General features: G+C 45.4%; 1 protein-coding gene across 30 annotated transcripts in view; it reads right to left on the bottom strand.

Moving 5' to 3' along the window:
• LOC125048035 (tropomyosin) overlaps positions 1–21,010 on the bottom strand; it is a 51,220-nt gene extending 30,210 nt beyond the window's left edge. For 11 of the 30 annotated variants that reach the window (XM_047646628.1, XM_047646623.1, XM_047646627.1 and 8 more), the window contains exon 1: positions 6,826–7,317. In XM_047646628.1, the coding sequence (XP_047502584.1) occupies positions 6,826–7,302 (477 nt within the window). In that variant the 5' untranslated portion in view covers positions 7,303–7,317. Of the gene's footprint in view, positions 1–2,335; positions 2,543–6,825; positions 7,340–10,837; positions 10,964–11,065; positions 11,192–11,249; positions 11,376–11,430; positions 11,557–13,693; positions 13,858–16,453; positions 16,569–16,700; positions 16,839–17,347; positions 17,446–20,851 lie in introns of those variants that run through there. The other 19 variants (XM_047646649.1, XM_047646650.1, XM_047646641.1 and 16 more) reach the window with 16 other exon arrangements.
• Positions 21,011–22,500: the final 1,490 nt, after the last annotated feature.

Raw genomic sequence — 22,500 nt, 5'->3', positions numbered from 1 at the left:
GGTGGGAAGAGGTACGGAATGGGGCAGAGTATGGGGGAATGGGGGAGGTAGGGAGGAAGGGTGGCAGGCAGGGTAACCTTGCCCACCCGCCCTCCCTCCCTCCTACCAGTCCTTCATCCATACCTTCACCCACTAGCCACACCTCACCCCCCTCCTCCCCCTCCTCCTCCTCCTCCTCTCGCACGCCCAAAGATCCGCCGTGTTACCACCTATTGCAGCCTCTTAACACGCCAAGAAAAGGGGACTTCCTTCCTCCTACAGGCTCCCGCTGCTGCTCCTCCTCCTCCTCCTCCTGCCAACAGGAAATTCTCAGATCGTGTTGCTGGCGTCACCCAACACTGCGCCAAGGGAGACTTTTTAAGCTCTCGGGAGGTCTTAACCTTCTGAAAAATGATCGTGACCTACGCTGAAATCTATACCCAGACAGGTGGCCCGGGTGTCTCATGGCCCTTACGAACAAGCACCAATGCAAGCAAGCACGCAGACACAAGAGACAGACAGACTGACAGAGACAGACAGACACACACGAGAGAGAGAAGGGGATGGTCCTAGTCATACATAGGTCGTCCACTGAACAAGCAATTTGACTGCGATATGGTTGATTATAAAACAATTGAATCGGGTTCTCATGCACCTGCTTGGCTCATGACACACCTGTTTTCATGGTCAGCGAGTGTGTCGGTGATGCCAAGCACAGACCGAGAAGGGGAGGAAGATCCCCAAAAACTCGGGAGGGAGGGGTGGGGGGGTCGACCGAGATTCCGAGGACAAAATAGGAACATTTTCACAACAATCACGCATTGTTCTCCCGACCCTCTGTTTTACTTTTTTTTTATGTACATTCTCCACCTACACCCAAATTACAACGACCAGCCGACACTTTCACCCTTATGCTAATTACGCCGAGGTGCCACAGTCGCCTGCTGTTTCGAGACGGCGTATTATCGCTCCTAATAATCTAATCAGAACGAGGAAAAGCACTGTTCACCGTTCCACAGCGGAATTAGCAGCAGTTTGCAGTTAAAACAGTAACTATTCAAAAAGAAGAAAAAACTAAACAAAACCGTTGACGACCTCGCATGCGTTTGAAAAGAGGTCGTTGGGCAGTTATTCTCTCTAAAAAAGACGGGAGGTGAAACTAGACAGCATTATATACACTTAGTATTTACCCTCTTCATTTACCCCACCATTACTACTTCAAGCCGCCCTACTCTCAACCCTCTACAGTTCTCAAGAAAGAGTAACTTGGTCTCTCTAAAACACCCGTCGGTAGCGAAACCCAGAAGAAAAAGCGAAAAAAAGATAAAAAAAAGAAAAGAAAACCCATGAAACTGGCACTGCTAGGGGGCAGACAACGGGCCTGTGATTCCTGCATTCAACATGGGCCTCTCCTTGTCTCTGTTTATGCGCTGGTATTGACAGTGGAATGCAGACAGGGCAGAAACCAAACGCAATTTTTTCTTCTTCACCCGAATTGTGCTTTCCGACTCTACATTTTCTCTCGAATATTACGTTATCCTGTGATACATATTATGAGGATCCAAATTAAGCTATGTTGAAAACTGTCTTTAGTCGACACGTGTGAATGTCCTCAGAGAGAAAAAACCGCTTCAGTGGAGAAGAAAATAGACAAAAGATCAATTTCGAATTTACTGATGAGAAGAAAAAGTGGGTGGGTTTTAGAAGTCTCTCACTCCAACTGTCTCCGAGGCGGCGTTAGGAAATTCCAAGCCTCGAACGGGCGGACTAATCTGCCATGATAAAAGAATTTTTATCAACTTGCAACCTCCTCCCGGCCTAACACTCCCCTCCTCCCGTCCTCCCTCCTCCTTCGCCCTCCCGGTCCTCAAAGTCAAGCTTAAAAACTCCTCTCTTCCCACAACATACGAATTTAAACCTTCAAAATCCCCCCTCTGGAACTATCGCACGGACATTCCTCCCTCGTTCTCTCCATAGTGACAAAGCAGCGGCGAATATTGAAGGGGGGGGAAATCGCTAGCAGCTCCACACAAACACACACACACCGGCGCGGCTGAGAGAAATTATCGAGCGAGGGAACACACCCACCCAGCCTCGCCTCTCAACCGACGCTCCTCTTGGGCCCTCTTGAACACGGCCTCTTAAATCCCTCTTCCCGGGGAGGAAAGGACGCCCACGACTACGCTAAACACGATGGTTAAGGGGAGGGAATGACTATTGATGAATGGGGGAGGAGGTGAGAACCAGACTGAGAAGGTCTGGAAACAATGTCGGGGAGGGGGGGAGGCTAAAAACAAGTAAAAAGGATCGGTTGCCATCCATTAAATTCCTCCTCTTCTCTGGCTTTGACACTCACGGCTTCTCTCCTGAGGATTTCCATGTGTAGCTTGCGAGACAGTTCCTCATTCTCATCCTTTAGTCGTTCTGTATCTTCCTTGGCCTGACGCATTTTCTTTTTAAGGACCTCCATCAGGTCTGCTCCTTTGCCTACGGTCGTCATCTTGCACAGAATTAACACAGTAAGGTGTCACTCGGACCAACTCAGCAATCAGACTGAGTCGCGAGAGTCGTCGGGCTGGATGACTCGGATCGGCGGCCGCGTAGCAACCTCGCCGCTGACTGACTCCGCCCCTTAAACTAGTCCCGCCCTCGCCCTGTAACTCCCTTTTTTTCAAATTTCGTTATGGGGTGGTGTACGTGTGAAATACAACAAGAGAGGGAGTGTGTTTGACGATTGCTTTGTTGGATTGATAGGGATACTTCGGATATTGAACGAGTAATGTCTACTTTGACCTCAAAGAGTGGTAAAAGTTTTGAATCCCTCCGCGAGCCCACCTGAGTCATTAAATCACCTTTACTGGTTATATCATCCCGACTCATCTGTTATTAATCCAAATGACTTATATGGCAGTATGAAACCAACAGTAACAACCAATGACAAATTAATCAACAGTCACGATTTACTTTAGACATTTGAAGAGGTATTGCCGACAGCCGGTGTAAGGGTGTGGATGAAATTCTGGGCGCCAAATACAAAAAAGTTACCACGTCGTTTAACTAAATCAAAGTCAAATCTACAGCAGTCGCAATGATCATTATAACCACAACCACAATTATAACGAAAATGTGTATTCATATTCGCATATTAACAAGAACATTAGCAAATACAAGATGAAGTTAAAATTGACATCTTCAAACGTCCATGCGCGATAACACATTTCAACAGAACCCGTTCACGACATCCTCTACGATACATGACTACAACGCTCTCGCATAAACCCAACATCTGGCTCTCGCTGTGAAAATGTTTCGTGCTTGCGTAATCATAAGCGTCAGGTGAAAAATATCCCAGACTAACATCCTTCAGAGAAAGTCTTCAGTGGGACGTCTTCCAAATAAGGTGTCATCTGGGGACCCGGGACTCGCCAAATAAAAACCTTTACTCTTCGCTAAATGTCTCCACAGCCACATGACTTTATCGAGATGCGCGATGTGAGTAAAGCGATGAGATGTTTGTATAAGGGGGACATTTTGGAATAAAACAAGAACAAGGAGAGACAAGGGAATAGCGAGAGAGAGAGAGAAGAAAAAGATAAAAGTGTAAGGTTCGCCGAATGTCAGAAGAGGCTTAAGACTTTATCGAAAAAAGGCGTGACTAAATTAATGCCATCAGGATTTAGAAGAGAGAGAAAAAATACCGAAATGTGAAAGAAAAATAAGCTCAACTGAAATCTGACTCTTTATCGCAAATAATTATTGGTTTATCACTGGCGTTTTCGTACATCGCGTCTGACGTCATCCCCCGGCGCCCATACCCAGCCAGGGGCGCCACAAAGCATTCTCTTGGGCATTTCTACTTCATTTATCGAGAATCTGGGGAAGTGTGATTCAGCCGTGGATGGCGTGAAAGTTTTTCCAGCTTAAATGAATTATATTTTGTACACTATCCCTCTCAAGTCCGCCTGACAGCTGATCCTGACACGCGCATGCGCAGCCCGACCAGTAGAGTGCACCTGCCAACGGACATTCAAGAGATGTGTACCTGTAATGGCTGCGTTTGCCACCAATTCATAAACGAGGAGCGATTTCATGTCATTTCAGAAGTGAGGGCGTCCTTAGAACATCTGTGCCGTCCGTATTCGAAGAGATATAAGGACCATAAGGCATGCGCAATGACTGCTGTACCTTGACACAGAAGAGTCCGGCCATGACGTAAACTCAAGGAAACGGTTGAACATTCCTCTTTCCTAACAGTCTGATCCTGATTAGTCATCTGGTATCTCCTGGAGGGCAATATACTCTCAGGACTTTGCAAGAAAGCGACTTGTTTGGTGAAACTAAACTTCTGAAGTGAACAGTTTGTAACGAAAAGGCCAAAATAGAGATAGATAAGAGAGAGAAAGAGGCGTTTGAGGAGGGGGTCAGGTGGGGGGCTGCCCATATGCCTGCCAGGTGACTCACCCTCCTCACAGGACCAAATCCTCGGGGCCGTCTTTGGACTAACAGCTTCCGCAAAGCTACAGCCATTGCCGCCGACGCCGCCGCCACTTTCCGTCTGTTCGGCTTTGGGGGAAACATCTCCTGGATTTTGTTCAGACTCGATAAATTACGAAAAAAATGAAGAAATACGGTGCCCGGATTCAGGAATTCCGACAGAACCAAAATATCAAACGGATTGTGAATCTTAACCCGTTGATTCTTTGGTTCCTTAGAACGAAATTCGAGTGATTTTTAGACTCGTAGGACACCTGTCATTGAAAGCCCAGCACTGTCTATCCCGCGAATCAATTCAAATAATGCCGTATCACATGGCATACCCCTTAACCCCGCCGCCCCTTACTAGGCCTCGTCATGAACGCCGCTAAACTTTGAACTCTCTCTTAAGTGTTCGAAACATGGCTGTACAAGGAAGGAGCTGTTCTGTCATGTACCTCTCCCTCGCTCATTTCCGCTGCCTTCGTTGGTTTGTGTTCAATGTGAACCACCATCTCCCCCCCCACACACACACACCCCTCACCCCCCCCCCCCCCCCTTCACCCACCCTCTACCTTGGTTGGTGGTGATGGTGTGTTTGTGCGAAAGACTGACAGGTTATTTGCATATGTATAGTTGTGTGTATCGATATGCGTTTAAGTATGTGTATGTTATTGGATTGTGTGTGTGTGTGTGTGTGTGTGTGTGTGTGTGTGTGTGTGTGTGTGTATGTGTGTGTGTGTGTGTATGTGTATATATGTGTGTGTGTGTGTGTGTGTGTGTGTGTGTGTGTGTGTGTGTGTATGTATATGTGTGTGTGTGTGTGTGTGTGTGTGTGTGTGTGTGTGTGTGTGTGTGTGTGTGTGTGTGTGCGTGTATGTATGTGTGTGTGTGTGCGTGTATGTATATGTGTATGTGCGTGTATGTATATGTGTATGTGCGTGTATGTATATGTGTATGTGTGTATGTATATGTGTATGTGCGTGTATGTATATGTGTATGTGCGTGTGTGTGTGTGTGTGTGTGTGTGTGTGTGTGTGTGTGTGTGTGTGTGTGTGTGTGTGTGTGTGTGTATGTGTGTGTGTGTGGGTGTGTGTGTGTGTTTATGTGTGGGTGTGTTTATGTGTGGGTGTGTTTGTGTGTGGGTGTGTTTGTGTGTGGGTGTGTGTGTGTGTGCGTGTATGTATGTGTGTGTATGTATGTGTGTGTATGTATGTGTGTGTGTGTGTGTGTGTGTGTGTGTGTGTGAGTGTGTGTGTGTGTGTGTGTGTGTGTGTGCAAATTCAAGCAGGGTGTCCGGAAGCATGTACATAAATATACATATATATATATATATATATATATATATATATATTTGTGTGAGTGTGCATGTAATGTATCTAATGTGTACATGAGCATGAGTATGTGCGTATTTAGGCTTTAAGAGTGTCTGTGTATGTATAGACTATGTAGGTTAATTACATTTGCTAGGTTGTGTTTGTATGTGTTCAGTATATGTACGGATACAAGTTTCACGTACGCGAATGCATCTATGTATATAAGCATGTGCTTGTATGAATCTCCATATGTATCTTAACTATCGAACTATCGGTTGTGAAGGCCTAACAACTGAACAACTTGTTTGCTGCGCGGCGGCCTGATCAGGGCGTGTGCAAAGTGCCAAGAAATGTCAAAATGCCTTAGTCACTGCTGTGGTTTGATGTTACGTCAAGGCATGGGAGGGCGGAGCGGTGAGGAGAAACACAGGCGGAGGAAGAGGGAAGAGGAAAATGGAGGAAGAGAAGATGAGGGGGGGGAGGGGGGAGAGAGAGAGAGGGGGAGAGAGAGAGAGGGAGGGAGAGAGGGAGAGGGAGAGAGAGAGAGAGAGAGAGAGAGAGAGAGAGAGAGAGAGAGAGAGAGAGAGAGAGAGAGAGAGAGAGAGAGAGAGAGAGAGAGAGAGAGAGAGAGAGAGAGAGAGAAAGTGAAGTCATAAGGAAAGAAAAGTTCAAAGAGCAGAAAGAAGCAAGAGAGAGAATAAGACTGAACGAAAGAGAATGAAGTATAAACGAAAGAGAGAGAAAAGAGGGAGGGAGGGAGAGCCAAACACGTGCTAAACTCTGCGCACTGTTGCCACCACTTTGCTCAGATGCCAATATACGATTTGACATTTATTTCTATTTAGCAAGGAGTTGGAAAATGTCTTGTTCGATATAAATACTAACTTTTTTCCCCGATACTTTTCCTTTCAAAGCCCGTGTCGTGTGAGGAGTTAATGTATTTGTGAAAACCAATTTAGAACAGAATAATAAAAAATAATAATAACAACTAGCAGGAAGACTTGGACACAGTTGCCAACACTAACACCAAAAATCAAAGTAAACATGAAATACTAACCCTTTTCAATTGCACATTCATGATGTTGTGCAACTCGTTCTTTATAATGCTGAACTTCATCATTGTATTCGAACTGAAAATGGAGGAACCGAACGCGAAACCCGGATAATCTGAACATCTTCGCTTGTATCTCTCGGCCACGACTTCTGTGGCCACGCTCTGACACCTGAGTTTGGCAAGTTCCTCTAGCTCTTTGTCGTCCTCGGGGTCTGGTTTGGCATCAACGTCATTATTTACGTTTCTATCACGGTCAGCTGATGAGCTCGTAACATTGCCAACACTACCGAGTGCCACTCCACCGTTCACTGAAGTTCTGTTTCCCACACTGCTATTTACACTTTCAACTTCGTCTGTTTCTTCTGAGTCACCCGAGGGCGTGGCAATCCCATTTTGCATCGTATTGTTATTAACACTGTCTATAGGGGAGGAATGAGAGTGATTTCCCGGAGCTGTCACACTGTTAGAGGTGGAGTCCATGTTTCCACCACTGTGTTTACACTCACGTCGAGCGATGGCAGCGCCACTGGTGGCAGCGAGCCAACCTACTGCCTGCCAACCGCGGGACTTTCAAACACGCGCCGTTCGACACTCGCTCTTTTTTTTCCTTCGCGGAACGCACTCTTAACACTTCGTTATCGCGTGAGGCTTTCGTAACGCACTTATCCTGTCCTGAGATAAGAGGAGCAGGCCGCGGGCATGAGGTTGGCACCGGGACGACGGTGGCATCGGCAGGGTCGTCGGGCCACTACTGAGGGGGTCGGCGCCAGCGGGCCCCCTGTTCCATTTATGGCTCCTGGCCACGCATGTGCCCGCATACCCTTCCATTACTATATTTAGCCGGTCGCCGCTCTTGAAGAGAACGCCAAACTTTTGTTTTACTCGAAATCTTCGCATTCCCCTTATGTCTAAAACCACACTCGGAAACAAGAAGTGGTTACTACCCTGCCTAGGCCGCCATGCGTGCGTGCATGCGCTCCTCAAATGCCATGGATTCCATGAAGAAAGAAATCCTATATAGGTGAAGCCTCTTACTCTGTTTCTTCGTGAAACTGCGATGCGTTTAAGATTTTGGCAGGACTGAACCTACTAAAAATGCGAAGAACGGTCTAAAATTTCTGATATGGAAGAATCACTGAATTGAATATATATATTACATATTTTCTCTTCGACACTAGATACAAACCAGCCTTACTTGAATATCTTGAGTATTTAGATCCTCACCGTTCGCAATTCGTTAAGCAACACGTATGAACTACTTCGCTCAAATACACTCTTCCTTACACGAAAATCGACACAATACTTTGTTTTTTTTCTTTACCCCATTCGGTGTCTCATCAAAATCCATCCTTTGTCATTATGAACTTACAATCCCGACCAGAGAACAGGCCCCCCCGCTTCTCCCTACCCCAAAATAGGGAGGAAACGGGGGGGGGAACAGAAGTCATACTCACCCTCCAGACGTGAGGTCAGTTCAGGCAGCTCGGGTTACCTTGGGTCAGCTGCAAAGGGGAGGCTCGGGAGCTCCAGATGAAGTTATGGCTCACGTGGTCTTGATCCTGGGCTGACGTCTCGTATTTTGAAGTAGGAGTGAAATCTGGTGATGTGTTTCTTGTATACACGTATGCGTATTATATATATATATATATATATATATATATATATATATATATATATATATTGCGTATATACGTGTATACGGTTCTCTCTTGTTTATGATTTAATGAAAAAAGGCTCGTTTTGTTCCAAAGCCAAGCGTGAGTTGTTCGTAAGTTGTTACAAGTACAATTGGAATTTGGACTTTATAGTGTAAAATATGCTCAGGAGTTTACTCCGGGGATGTTGCCATGCATGTTGTTATATGAAGCTGAGAGATACACCAAATAAAGACAGGAAGAGAGAAAAAAAAGTAAAAAAAAAAGAAAAGAAAAGAAAAGAAAGTGCAGTAAAAAAATCATAATATGATAATAACCCATTGAAATAACTGGTTACATTGTCATAACGATTAGTAGCTGAAAAAGAAAGAAGCTTTGTTGTTTTTAATGAGTATTGTGATGATGAGAGAGAGAGAGAGAGGTGACAGCACAGCGGCGACACTCTGGCGTTGTGGTGATGAGAGTGGCTCTGTCTTGCAGTGATGACTGTGACGTTTTCTTCTATATCATGTTGAATGTTGGTGAAAAGGGATGACATTTAGGTTGGTGAAGTTTAGAGCAATGTTGATTTTTATCCCGCCGTTTTTTTTTTTCTGATTTTTTTTTCTTGAGATTTAAGTTGGTTTAGCTAGGTTTGTTTTAATATGGATGGTATTCTTATGATATCTCCACCGGCATCAACAGCAACAGCAGCTCCATAAGAATAAAATAAGTGAAGCAATTGTGATCGCGTTCGTGGCGTACGGGAAAAAAAAAAAAAAGCTTATCGCGCTGCGTGCAAAATGCCCGTCAGAAAATGGGCAATGCGCATTTATCGCTTCGTCTTTTCAATTTTTTTTTTTTTTTTTTTTTTTGAGGATTTCGCATACGGACCCTGGCAATATCACATCAAAATTAGTCACTCGAGTTAGCTAATACTACTACACGATTGAAGTCATTCTTAAATTCTTCATTTCAGTGTTTTTTTTTTTGTTGTTGTTTTTTCTCTTCATCGGAAAGTCTCGGGGAAAATAACACTTCTCAAAGCTGAGCCGAGACAATTCCTTACACGTTAGACTGTTTAGTAGAGCTTTAGTCTACGAAGGGGAATACAAAATGAAATAGAAAGCTAACTGGAAATAAAAATCGAAGAAAGGAAAGGTCACTGGAAATAATATACATATTTTTTTTTTTAAATAGCAGGAACGTGCTACCCTCGGGGATATAACTCGGAACAAGCTCATTCAGAATAGTTCTCGCCTGATTGTAATTACGGATCTCATGGTTACCGAATTGAATCATTTTGGCATTCCGTAAATTTGGGAACAGTGTGGAAAAAACTTATGGGAATCGTTACAGTGGGTGCATAGAAGGGACTACGTGGCTAGAGATAAACCTATAATCTCAATGGGATCTTTGGTGTTTCAAGAGAGAGACTCAAAGCCTGCCATCTTTATGCTTCTTCGTCTCTATTTCTTGAAAGAACCTAATTAAATCCAACTGTCGGGATTGTAGGCCTATGCCAGAGTCATACAACTTCTTTTTATTTCGAAATTACCACTACAGGGCTGCTACAACTACTTGATAAGGAACATTCAGTTGGTCTCCGGGGACGTTGTGATTTTTTGTTCTACTTTTATGGGGAGGGAAGTCAAAATTTTACAAAAAAAAAAAAAATGTTTTCCCGTGCTCGCCTAAAATTTCCATGTTGTTGTTTTTTGAGGGGTGTTAAAGTAAATGATGCTGAATGAATGGTGGTTGGCTGTTTGAAGGGAAAATTGTGAACTGACAAATAAAGCCATTTAAAAAACAAAATCAGTGTGAAAAAATTAAAGTCAAAAATACATGAAGGGAAAACATTGATTGGGAAATGCATTTTTTGCATGATGCATGATCAGGCAGAGGGAATAAAGGGGAGGGGGAGGGGGCAGTCCTGAAGGTTAAGGTTATATCATTAGTAAATCCTATCTCATGCCAGGGCGCGTGCTGACGGATAGACCAAGGCAGGATTTTTGAATTTTAGAATTATTATTTTTATTCGCTGGGCGTGGAGGAACAAGAACTCAGGATGCGGAGACCCTCTCTGCCTCCGAAGGGCTCTCGCGGAAAACCAGAGGACGCTTTCACGGATCAAATTGAGAGGGTGTTCAACAGTGGGGCTGTCAGGGGTGCGGAAAAGGGACGGAAATCATCTCGACATAATTGCACAGAAGGCTTTAAACGGGAACTCTGATTTTAAATTGCAAATGTATTGACTTTTCTTTAAAATGGGTCATGCTCGGCTCCGCGCGACATTAGTAGCGTCTGGAATTCTGGACGGGGCAAGCTCTGGGGTGAAGGCGGGGCGCTCCTGCGCCGGCGACGGGCCCCGCCTCACTTACGTTAGAGAGGGCCTTGTCCTTCTCCACAAGCTGGATGTTAGCCTTCAGCAAGGATTCCTGCACCTGGTCAAGGTCGTTCTCAAGTTGCTGCATCCTCTTCTGAAGGTTGTGAACCTCCTCCTCGCTCTAGGGTAAGTGCACAACGTAATGGAAAAAAAGAAGAAAAATAATGTGAACAAGCGTTGGAGTTGAGCAGCGTCGGCGGCGGCGGCCTGCAGCCTTACTTACATTCTGCAAGGCCTTTTCCTTCTCATCAAGCTTATTGTTAGCGACGGACAGCTGCTCCTGAACCTGGTCGAGCTCATTCTCGACCTGCTGCATCTTCTTCTGCGTTATGCGAATCTCCTCCTCGGTCTAGGGGAAACTCGAAAGTGTGAGTGGGCGGGACAGACCGCACGTCTACGCAACTTACATTGGCCAGAGCCTTGTCCTTTTCCACGGCGTTGTTGTTAGCGGTGAGCAGAGCCTCCTGCACCTGATCAAAATCGTTCTCCAGCTGCTGCAGCTTCTTCTGAAGTTTGTTCACTTCGTCCTCAGCCTAGGAGAAACTGCTCGGTTAATGGGGCTCGAGGCCGACACCGAAAGACACTTACGTTCGAGAGAGCTTTGTCCTTCTCCTCGAGCTGGTTGTTGGCGGTCAGTAGGGACTCCTGAACCTGGTCCAAGTCGTTCTCCAGCTGCTGCATCTTCTTCTGCAGCTTGTTCACTTCGTCCTCAGCCTATAGCAATATTATGGGGGTAACGATGGTTATTGTGGGTAGGAAACATCCAGGGAGGATAGCGGTGTATTTTGTAAGTCGATTGGTTGGAGGGCGAGGGGGTGAGAGACCCGGGAATGAGAGTGGGCGGGTCAAGTGAAATCGCCTGCCGAGGTGTTGTGTGCACCTGGAGGCTCAGGAGTTAACAGGGGCAAGAAGCTGATAAGCGCGGTGCTCATCTATCGCCTTGTCTTCAAGAGGGACTTGGGGATATATGACCACCCCGCTGGCAATCGCTACGCCGAGTTATCCACGACCTTGCGCCCATGGTTTGTCGACTGGGTGAGGGTGTGGGTGCCCTCGAGAACGACGACCTGGACCATGGGCGTGGCTGGATAGCTCGGTACGCGTAGAATCACACAGCTGAATTTTGCTGAGTTTCTCGAACGTGTGCTTGAGATGTATCGGAACAGAGCAATGTAAAATGACTGAATTTTTATAGACTTGACAAACTATATTGTTCGAGAAACGGGTGTTATGCGTGAAGCTTGAAATGTTATGCTTTGGATTGTGTCTTGTCGAGTGTAATATATCATCATCAATAATAAGAATATGACAATGCACTACACTGGACTATTCACCAGAATTCTGAGCTCCGTCCTAGCTGCTCGAATCCATATAAAGACAAGCAAAAGTCCATCTGTTTTAGAGAACTGATGGGATAGTGAAGCAAACATCGTATCGAGATAACCACGTTTGTTTAGCAATGTTTCGTATAATAATAATAAACAAATAAATAAATAAATAAGTGAATAACTGAAAAACTAAAGTGCTAAACGCAGTACTCTCGAGTATTCAGCAAGGGATAGCGTAAAAGGGAAACGTGCTTACTACATTACCAATATTCTCACCTTTATACAGACGATACGGTCTCACTAGATCGCTCTCTAACGTAAGCATTTTATTGATTCTTAATACTCTCTTTCCACATTTCTTGCCCATGACGTTAAAGTTGAAATTTCATAAAACACGTGACTGAAAACTAAATTGCTGACTGAAGCGATCTAGTGATTTGACTACGAGATCTATGCCAGTGAAACCCTTCGGCAGCCTTTCTCAGCAAGACAGTCTACAGTGCTAGCATTTTTAGCTTGCTGACACTGTACTCGCTGTAGTGCTAAGTGATTGTGACTGTTGCAAAAGCGGCTCACTGGTTACATTATGACCTTACGACTAAATCATCTAAATCATCTATTTCAAAATGGGAGTAAAAACATATTAGGCTCGTTGCTCGTGGCGTTCATGAAGCTAAACATCTACATATTTACAAATATTAGATTTTGATTAATATCGCTTGATGGTGGTAGCAACGGACCTAATATTAAAATCTGACTAAGTAAAATAAACACCTCAATTTTACCAAAGCTACGATATATGTGACATAATACAAAACTACTGGATTCTAATTTTATCTCTTTTTTTCTCAGGAATACTTTACAAAGAAGCAAGCAAACAAATTTATTGCTAAAATACAACATAGAATCTATCCTAATTGACAGTACGGTATGACAATTTCAACAAATTCCTGGCTACTGGGTTCAAAAAACAAAGACAAAAATTTACATTTTTCTAGTCTACTGAAAAAAAAGCATCTTAACATTAAACTTTGTCTGTGTATTTGTGAAGGTGACAATATATTGTATGAGTGTCTACTACTCGACCAAAAAAGAAAAACAAAATATTCTGAGTAGGTCAATGAATTCTAACGTTAATTAAATGTTATCTAATATTCAAAGTTTTTCCCACTATAATTATGTATCCATGTAATGAATCCCCTAAGAGCGCTATTTAATGACCACTTTTTCTAAGTAAACAAACCCATTAATCTATATGTTCTGTGACTAAAGAAATCCCCGTCCCTTACCACATTTACCCCCCCCCCCCCCCCAAGAAAAAACAAAATATTCTTAACACAAAGGAAACTAGATTAATTAAAAACCCTCACGATTAACTAGCCCTGTTCAAGCAAGAATCTCCCCTACGCCCCCCCCCCCATTCATCCCCACCCTCCCACAACCCTCTCCCCTATACTTAAAGTGTTCCTGCCCCTCGGGTTTCCCTTCTGCGTGTAGTTCCTCCTTCAGGAAGTTGATGTTACCTTCTCAGCCCTGTTGTTGGCCTCCTTGTTCTGCTGTTCAAGGGTATCCGCCCTGTCCATGGCGTTATCCTTCTCCAGCTTCATCGCCTGCATCTTCTTCTTGATGGCGTCCATGGTGGCGGTTTTTTTAGGAGGTGCTCAACCAACAAAGAGAACTGAGAAAGCTGTTGGGGGAGAGAAGAGAGAGGTTCGTGTCAAGACGGTGGGCTGTCGGAGGGTGGAAAGGGTAGTATTTGTGGACAACGTGAAATGCAGGCGAGATAATTGATAGGTGGGATGTGAATGAATACATAGATATATACATACATATATGGATGTATGTATACAGGTACGTATGTATGCATAGATAATATGTTGCTATGAATACAGAATCGGAAATTTCCCCAAACAACAATATAGGCAAGAGCGGTTTGATCAGCCGACATGTTTTGCAGTCGCTCTTTGCATCGTATTCATGCAACTGCCATGCAAAATTGCTGACAGCGCGGGTGCAGCACCGCCCAGTGACCGAGTAGCCACCTGAGCAACCCGGACGCGTGAGAAAGAGGAAAATGAGCGAATTATAGTAACTTTCGCCTCCGTCTGGGAAAAGGAGGAATGACAATGGGTAGTATTTCGTCGGGCGAGTGAGAGGAGGTGAAGATACAGCAAAATTACCGTATTATGTAACGTCTCTTCCGTAGTGCTATTACTCAAGCAAGTGTGATTTTATGGCCGCATTATAGCACTCAGGGTCATGGACTGAGGCAGGATAATAGCAAGGTTGTTGCAAAAATGACGCGTAATCTCTGCACTGTTTCAATGACAGCCATAGTTACTTCACTTTTTCCCGTATTCTATCCGTGCTTAAGTTTAAAGAACATTTCTAAGAGCCCTTTTAAAACTGCTCTTGAGTTTTACTATCCACCCATTGAAAAGTTATTCAAGTGAAGTGCTTATGGTCAGGAACATCATAGTTTTTGTTCGTGTTTCGAGGTGAGCAAAGTTGTAGGGGTTGGCAGCCCTGGTTTCAAGAACGGGGGATTGCGTCATAGCACAACATTTATCAGGTAAAATTGCTCTCAGCCAAAATGGATGAACTGCCTCGACCCTTGCTACTTTCCACAAGAATTGTTCAGGTATCAAGTTGTGTATTTGAAGCATGAAGACCTTCTCTCTCGCCGAACTTCACGTAAGATGGCGCACTTTAAAAAAGAAGGAAAAAAAAGTATCTCATTACGCTAATGCGGGGGAGATAATTAGTCCCTGTTTTTTTATTCTCTCTCTCCGTCCCTCTCGAAAGACAAAACAGTGAGATGGAGAAGAACAAGGGGAAGAGGGCGTTGTTGCCAAACCCTTAAGACACAAGTGCTTAGAGAAATCCCTTGTTGTTTACTCTTGTGGCACACGTCCATTGCACGTGACGTCACACCAGCGGCTGAGGGGCAGTGATTGCAGGTTTTTTTATATAAATATATATATATTTTTTTAGAATATGAATATCACCGGATTCTTTTATGTGTGCATCTTTCTGGCTTTCGATTACATAAGTGTGCATGAAAACAAATGATTGGCTTGATCGTTCAAGTTGAATTAAGTAGTGAAATATACTGTTGATTGTTCTTGAAGTGTCTTAAGAAAAATAACATTAAATTTCACTGTATGAGTATCATCGAGCACTGCACAATTTCACGTATGACTCTCTCTACACATTCTCATAATCACTATTATTGTTTCCACTCAATCACCAGGTTGTCTCTCTCTCTTTTCCGTTTAGAGAAGACCAACGAATGACAATCCATTCGAAGCATTAGTTTTCTCTTTATTTCCGTTGTTCACTAAGAGCACTTTCTGAACACAAGCAGCAGGAATATCACAGACTTTCTCGAGACAGAGATGATGCTGGACTGAACTGTCACACGCCTTCAACTGTTTCAACAACAATAACCCTCCTCTCTACCGCCCCTCTCCCCCCGTCCTCACCTTCCGCACCCTTCCCCCCTTCTCTTCGCTTGTAGCAAAGGGGGGGAGGGGGAGAAGGGAAGGAGGGAGGGAGGGAGGGAGGGAGAGAGGGAGGGGGGGGGAGGGTAGGTGTGTAAGAAGACGGATACCAGTATACCGAGAACGTATGGGAACTTTACATTGAGACGCCGCAGTGAAAAGTTTTTTTTGTGATGGAGTAATGCTTACTACACCCACCTTCTTCCCCCTCCCCCCTCCCTCGTACCCTTCTATCGGCTGGCGGAGGGCATGCCTTGAGAAGCACTACATGTGTAAGGCAAAGGCATGCTTGTATTCTTCAAGCGATGTTCGATTTTTTTCTATATATGGAAGTTTGTCGATTTTCTGTTTACGTCTATATAAAAGCAAGTTAACTTATTTAGGAAAATGTGAAGACGCTATTGCGATTGTGTTCTGAAAGCGATCGAACTCCCGATTAGGAAACAGTGAAGCAGTGAAACACTAAAACCGCGGCGGCTTATCAAGGACAAGGTTAACACCGGCGACAATAACTTTGGGGTTGAAACCAGTCGCAGCACTTTGAGGCATTGCTCTGAAGGTAATCCGCGGTCTTTCATGCTTCTTCTGTTGCACGTTTCCAAGTTCCTATTCGAGACGTAACACACTGTGCGAATAAGAACTGGAGTTAATAAGTGAGTAAACACTGAGTTTCGTTTCGATGATTCGTTTTTCGCTTCGAAGCTTTGTGGACTTTTAAAGATCCCAAGGCGTTGTACGGCGCGATCGGCTCATTCACACAAGGAACCGTGGGAGACGCACGCGGAGGAAGAGATGCTCACTGATGAGGAGTCTGTTCTCGACTGAACCTCCAGCCTCCGGGTCGCCACTACGATGGCTTGGCGAGATATATTTGTTACCGATGGCAGAAGTATAATTAGAGTCGTCAGCAATGGGGTATACCACGGGTGCCACTTGGCAGCTGTAAGTAGCGGTGCCTTGAGCGACTAGAATAGGCCTATCAACCCATAGTGAAGTTATCCACAAAATAATCACTGGCAGTACACACGTCAAAGGCGGTGCTCCTTGAGGCTCTGATGGCACTCGACTGAATGAGCAGAGAGCGCCAGACTCTCTCGACACTGTCGAAGTCGTATGGATTTGGCACCGGTGCCAACAATTAAATTGCTAGGGCCGGATGACCAGTGTCTCGCGAGTTATTCTCGTTGGCAGACCACAGCGTATTTATACACAGGCACACGCGAAGCATAACGTTCACTGTAAACACGAGAAAGTTGGCTTACACTTCACGACGAGTGAGAGGTGCCACTTGAAGTCACGGCAGTGCCCATATTAAGAGCATCATATCCTTTTAGAAAGCTAAGAGAAATATGTCAGAAATAGAACACGAATACGAAATAGAAGCAATGACGAATGAATGCACCGGAAGGGAAAAACGGAAAAAATAAAAATTGAGAAACTAGGGCAGATCGCGAGCCACGTGGAGTTGTGCCCTGATTAGAGGGGGGAGGGGAGGGGTCACGACCCCCATTCAAGCGGACCACATATGTATCCTTCTTATGACTCGACGATACATTAAAGCAAGAGAAGAACACGAGGAAATTCGCCCGCGTCACCGGCCTCCGACAAGGCACGGGAAGCGAGGTTGAGCACCGCCACCAAACGGCACAGGTCTTTCCGTGACCTCGGCTGTACCTCGGGAGTGGAGATGCTGCCACGGGAGGAGGTGACTCTCGACTGAACCTCCAGGCGACCTCCAGCCACCGTTACGACGTCGTTCGGTAAATTTAGGCGCCGGGGCAAAAATAGAACCCGATGGCAGATCGTCGACGAGATGAAACAAAATTGTATGGCCCAATTCCTGGTAATTTTACCTGCGTGGGTTTACACACAAGTACACGGCAGGCGCACCATAGACGTATTTACGGACTAGGGAGCGATGTCACGGCTTTAAGAAACTTAGACACCGTAATGTATTAACACCAAGAGTGAATTCACAGGAGCACACGTACTGGTGTTCGTTGCCGTGGAGGTGGAACTCGACTGACCTAGTAGCCAACACCGAACTACCTCTATGGTGCCCCTCGGCGCCGAGATGGGAATCGGTGCCAAGAAAAGAGGGCGGGGATAGTAGGGGGGAGGGGGGTCGAAATGGGGGAAATAGGGGAGATTGTAGAGAAGTTTAAATATAGAGATAGAGGGGCAGGTATAGATGGAATGACGTCACTCTCAGTTGGACTCGATTCCGGAAATGCAGGACAAGTCGGGCGGGAATGCAAACGGGACATTTTTAAGTCCGGTTTCAGGTCGCTTGGCCTGGCTCGGCATTCTCAGTCCCCCCTCCCCCCCCCCATCGCCTCCTTCGCCTCCCCTCATGAAGGTCCTCAGCATCCCCAAGTTATTTGTGGGACACCAGTTTACACCCTCCCCATCCTGGTATCGGAATACTACAACCTGAGGAAAGAGAAGGTAATCTAATCCGGGAGGAAGAATAACATATATTAACATTTACAGGTGTGCTGGTATCCTGCCCGGACCGGAAGCCTACAGGAGGGGTTGGCACTACTCAAGGAGGATAGTAAAATAGGGGGGGGGAGGGGGGGAAGGAGGGGGGGGTGCGAATTCTTGGCATTCCACTGTCCTTTGTCATCTTGCCCAAGGAGAGGAAAAGGGGAAAAATCAGTGGCAGGAATTTCTCAGGGGGTAGGGGGGGGGGGGGGGACAACGACCTAGAAATATGCGCCATTTATGCACACGCTTCAGCTCTTCCTGAAAGAATTCCCTCGCGCTTTTCTTCTTCTCTTAGGGCCTAATTACTCGCCATGCCCCACCTTGCCGTGACGTCACAGAGCCGGCGGGGAAGTACCAGAAATACCCCAGAGAGAAGCGGCGCGAGTGAAGGGGAGGGGGGGGAGCAGAGGGAAAGGGGAGATAGGGGGAGGGAGAGGGGAGAGGGGAGAGCGTAAGACACGGGCGAGGGGTAAGACCAGAGACTCGAGCATTGCTGACAGTCATAGCTCGTCCATGCGAAGAGCAACACATGAGAAGCGGTCGACAAAATGCCCAAATATCGGAGAACACGAAGCTCAAAAATTATTAAATGAAGATAGGGAAAAAAAACCTTACAAGAACACAGACAGAAAGAAGGGAAATAGGAGAGAGAGAAAGAAAGGAAGAAAACAAAAAAAATCGAAGCGAAGAGGGGAAAACGAGGAAATGAGTGAACCTTGGGGGGGAAGAGGGGAGAGGGAGAGGGTGCCGATGTGCTTGGGGCAACACCACCGCACCTTACAAGGCTGTCTGCTGGCTTCACGGGAGGGGAAGGGGGGGGGGGGGGGGAGGAAGGGAGGGAAAGGAGGGAGGGAGGGAGGGTGTTTGGGTAAAGCCAGGTAGACTCTTCTCTTCAGTCTGTCTCTCTTTGATCTGAAGGCTAATATATCGTCTCGCAAGGATCCCACTCGCCATTAGCATCAATCCTAAAGATGATGCTATCGTGCTATCTGATAAGAGCGGGTGGGGTTTGGCGAATCGCTTTCGGGTTCGATGACAGTGAACTTCAGTTGCGGAGAATAAAGTTAAATTCATTAATTTTGTTTCCTATCAATTCGATTCGGCTATTCATCAATCATATTCTTAATGATCTCAATCATCACCACGCATCAATTAAGAGCTAATCCGACGCACGATCGTAAGTTATCTATCATCGTCTCATCGCTCGATGCCATCTTGGTGGGCGTGGCCGAGAAGTGGGCGTACTGATGGGCGTTTTGGGGCCGTGGGCGTGTAACAGGAGATGGGTTATTCTTGGCAGACGACGTTTCAGAGAAGTGCGCGCGCAGTGGCCCCCCGGTCCCCCTCCCGCCCCGTTCCCTGCCCGCCCGCTATTTTGGTCGTGCCGCCCGCGTTCCGCCCGCGTCTACACCGGCGCCCACTTGGCTATCTTTAGCTTTACTTCGGCATCTCGTCATATTCAAACAAAATACATTAAACATTTATACTCTAAATGCAAGTGATATTAGATATGAATTTCAAATCAAGTTAAGTCTGTTCGTTCCCGCCGTTGGTATTTCACCCGGGACAGAGGCGTTGATTCGCAAGGACTTCCGTTTGTCGCGCAATGAATGGCGGCGCCCACAGGGAATGCCTGCTCCTCCTCCTGCAGCGTCGGAGTCGGGATGCTCGCCGGCGCTGGTTGCACCTGAGGCAGGAGGGGCGGGGGAGGGGGACGAGGAGGAGGGGGGGAGGGGAAGCGTATCATATGTCACCCAAGGCTGACTCACTCACAACTCTCAGGCCAGCTCTCGCAGACATATACGCCCACACACGTTCTGCAAACACGCCCACACACACACACACAGCGTACAAGTCGTCGCAGATATGCATGAGTGTCGTGTAAGCTGAGGTCATACACCCTGTACAACCACGAGCCGACGCGCGCACAAACGCCTATCTGCAACCACGCCTTTGTACACTTGTGTCAGTGCACAGACGTCTTGTACACCTTGCAAGCACACCCTCAAAAGGCCCTTGAGTGTACACATTCGCACACGAGCCTTACACGACTTCCACACACCCGCACACTCGTCGCACTCACACCTACACACCTGAGACGTGCGTCGTCGTCTGCACTTACGAGCCGGGTATCAGATTCACAATTCATGCAGCTTCCCTCGGTCGTGAGCTCCGAGTCTGATCCTCCCTGGAACCTCCTTCGCCCCTCCCCCCTCCCACCCCTCTGCTGATCCTTCATCCTCTGTCCCCAAAAACACACAAAGATCCCAGGCGTCCCAAGAAAGAATGGCGGCAATGACAGTATCCTCGACTAACGTCAAACTTCGTCTGGCTTCACACAGGCTTCGAAGCTTCTGCGGGACTTTAGTGAATCAGGGTTCGAATGACACTACTCGCGTTTGAGAGAGAGAGAGAGAACTCCTGCGTGAGGTTAGTCGTGGCGACCGGGCGGCGCCAAGGAGGGCTGCAGGTGCGATCGTAATCCCTGAGGAGCACCTGCACGTCCCTCTTGAACGCTGCACTTGTGCGAACAGTTTCCTCAGCACTTAGAGTAAATCCCTTTGCGAGCAAAGATGGTACCAAATATTAGCGCGTGGGGACACGAGCACTAGATATGTAGCACAGTAACACCGTAGCACCGTCGAGGGTAACCACTAAGAGGTACACACGAGAGGGTGCGGAACCCACCTAGGACCGTGGGCCTGCCTGGGGGAGTGCCGGGAGGAGACTGACGACGGTAGCTTGCGAAGGCTCCTAACTTAGCTTCGAGGGGGCCCTGCGCCGCGCCAAGATCGCCTTACTTTGCCCCAAACGGGCACCAGTGCCACGCGTGTCTCGCCCTAAATTTGACAGGATCCAAAATTCGCGTCGCCAGATCCAAACCGGCACTTAAAAATAGTTTCCGTGTGCACTTCGGTGGCACGGCGGCGAGCGGCGCCTGCGGTGGGTGTTCCTCTGCCTCGCCACACCTGCGGCACCACTTCCTCAAACGCCATGCTTTATCGCCTCCTCATCACCAGCCTCTTTCCTCCACCAAGTCCTCCACTTGTGCCACTCGACACAGCTGCGAGGCTCGAGGACTTACTCGTACACACGCTCCACCTATGTTTGATTTCGAAGTCTCGTGATCATAATGGATGTGCACCAAACGTCCACGCTGCACTCTCTTTAAAGATGGAGTTGTGACTTCTGTCTACTACGAGTACTTAAAGACCATTTCCACACAGAAGACGTAATGAGCATCCACTGCGTTAAATTACTGATGATATTTACTCTACATATATAATATTATTTCAGTATTGCAAGTGAAGCCTTTGAAGTCATATTTGTAGTGCTTATGCTACTTAGTTCCGCTCTTTCCATAAAGAATTGTTCTTCATATGTATGCTTATGTTCCCTTTATCTATGAATATAAGTTCATTTAAAGATTTAGACAACTTGATGACAACTTTATCTTGCAAGCACTAGTCAGGAGAGAAAATATCCATAAAACAAAGAAAATGTCTTAACAACATAGATGCTGAAAAGAACATATAAACAGACAGTGAACGCACACACACACATATATATGAACCATTTATATATATATACCGGTGTGCATATATATAAATATATATATATATATATATATATATATATATATATATATGTGTGTGTGTGTGTGTGTGTGTGTGTGTGTGTGTGTGTGTGTGTGTATGTGTCTGTATGTATATATATACATATATACATATATATACACATATGTACACACACACACACACACATATATGTGTGTGTGTATATATACATATATACATACATATACATACACATACACACACACACACATACACACACACAGACACACACACACACACATATGTGTATGTGTGAGTGTGTACATATTTATATATATACATATATACATACATATATATGTTTTTATATATACGTATGTACTTAAAAAAAAACTTGCATATATATATATATATATATATATATATATATATATATATGTGCATGTTTGTATAAGTACATACATATATATACAAACATATATATGTGTGTGTATATATATATATATATATATATATAAATATACATATATGTACACACACACACACACACACACACACACACACACACATATATATATATATATATATATATATATATATATATACACACACAGATATGTATATATATTAATATATATATATATGTATATATATATATATATATATGTAAGTTTTTATATGTATAAATGTACATATATGTACATGTATACATACATATATATACAAACATATATATGTATATATATATATATATATATTTATTTATTTATATATATATAT

The sequence above is a fragment of the Penaeus chinensis genome, chromosome 42 (assembly GCF_019202785.1).
Source record: "Penaeus chinensis breed Huanghai No. 1 chromosome 42, ASM1920278v2, whole genome shotgun sequence".
Lineage (NCBI taxonomy): Eukaryota > Metazoa > Arthropoda > Malacostraca > Decapoda > Penaeidae > Penaeus > Penaeus chinensis.
This window is presented reverse-complemented; position numbering and strand designations above follow the sequence as displayed.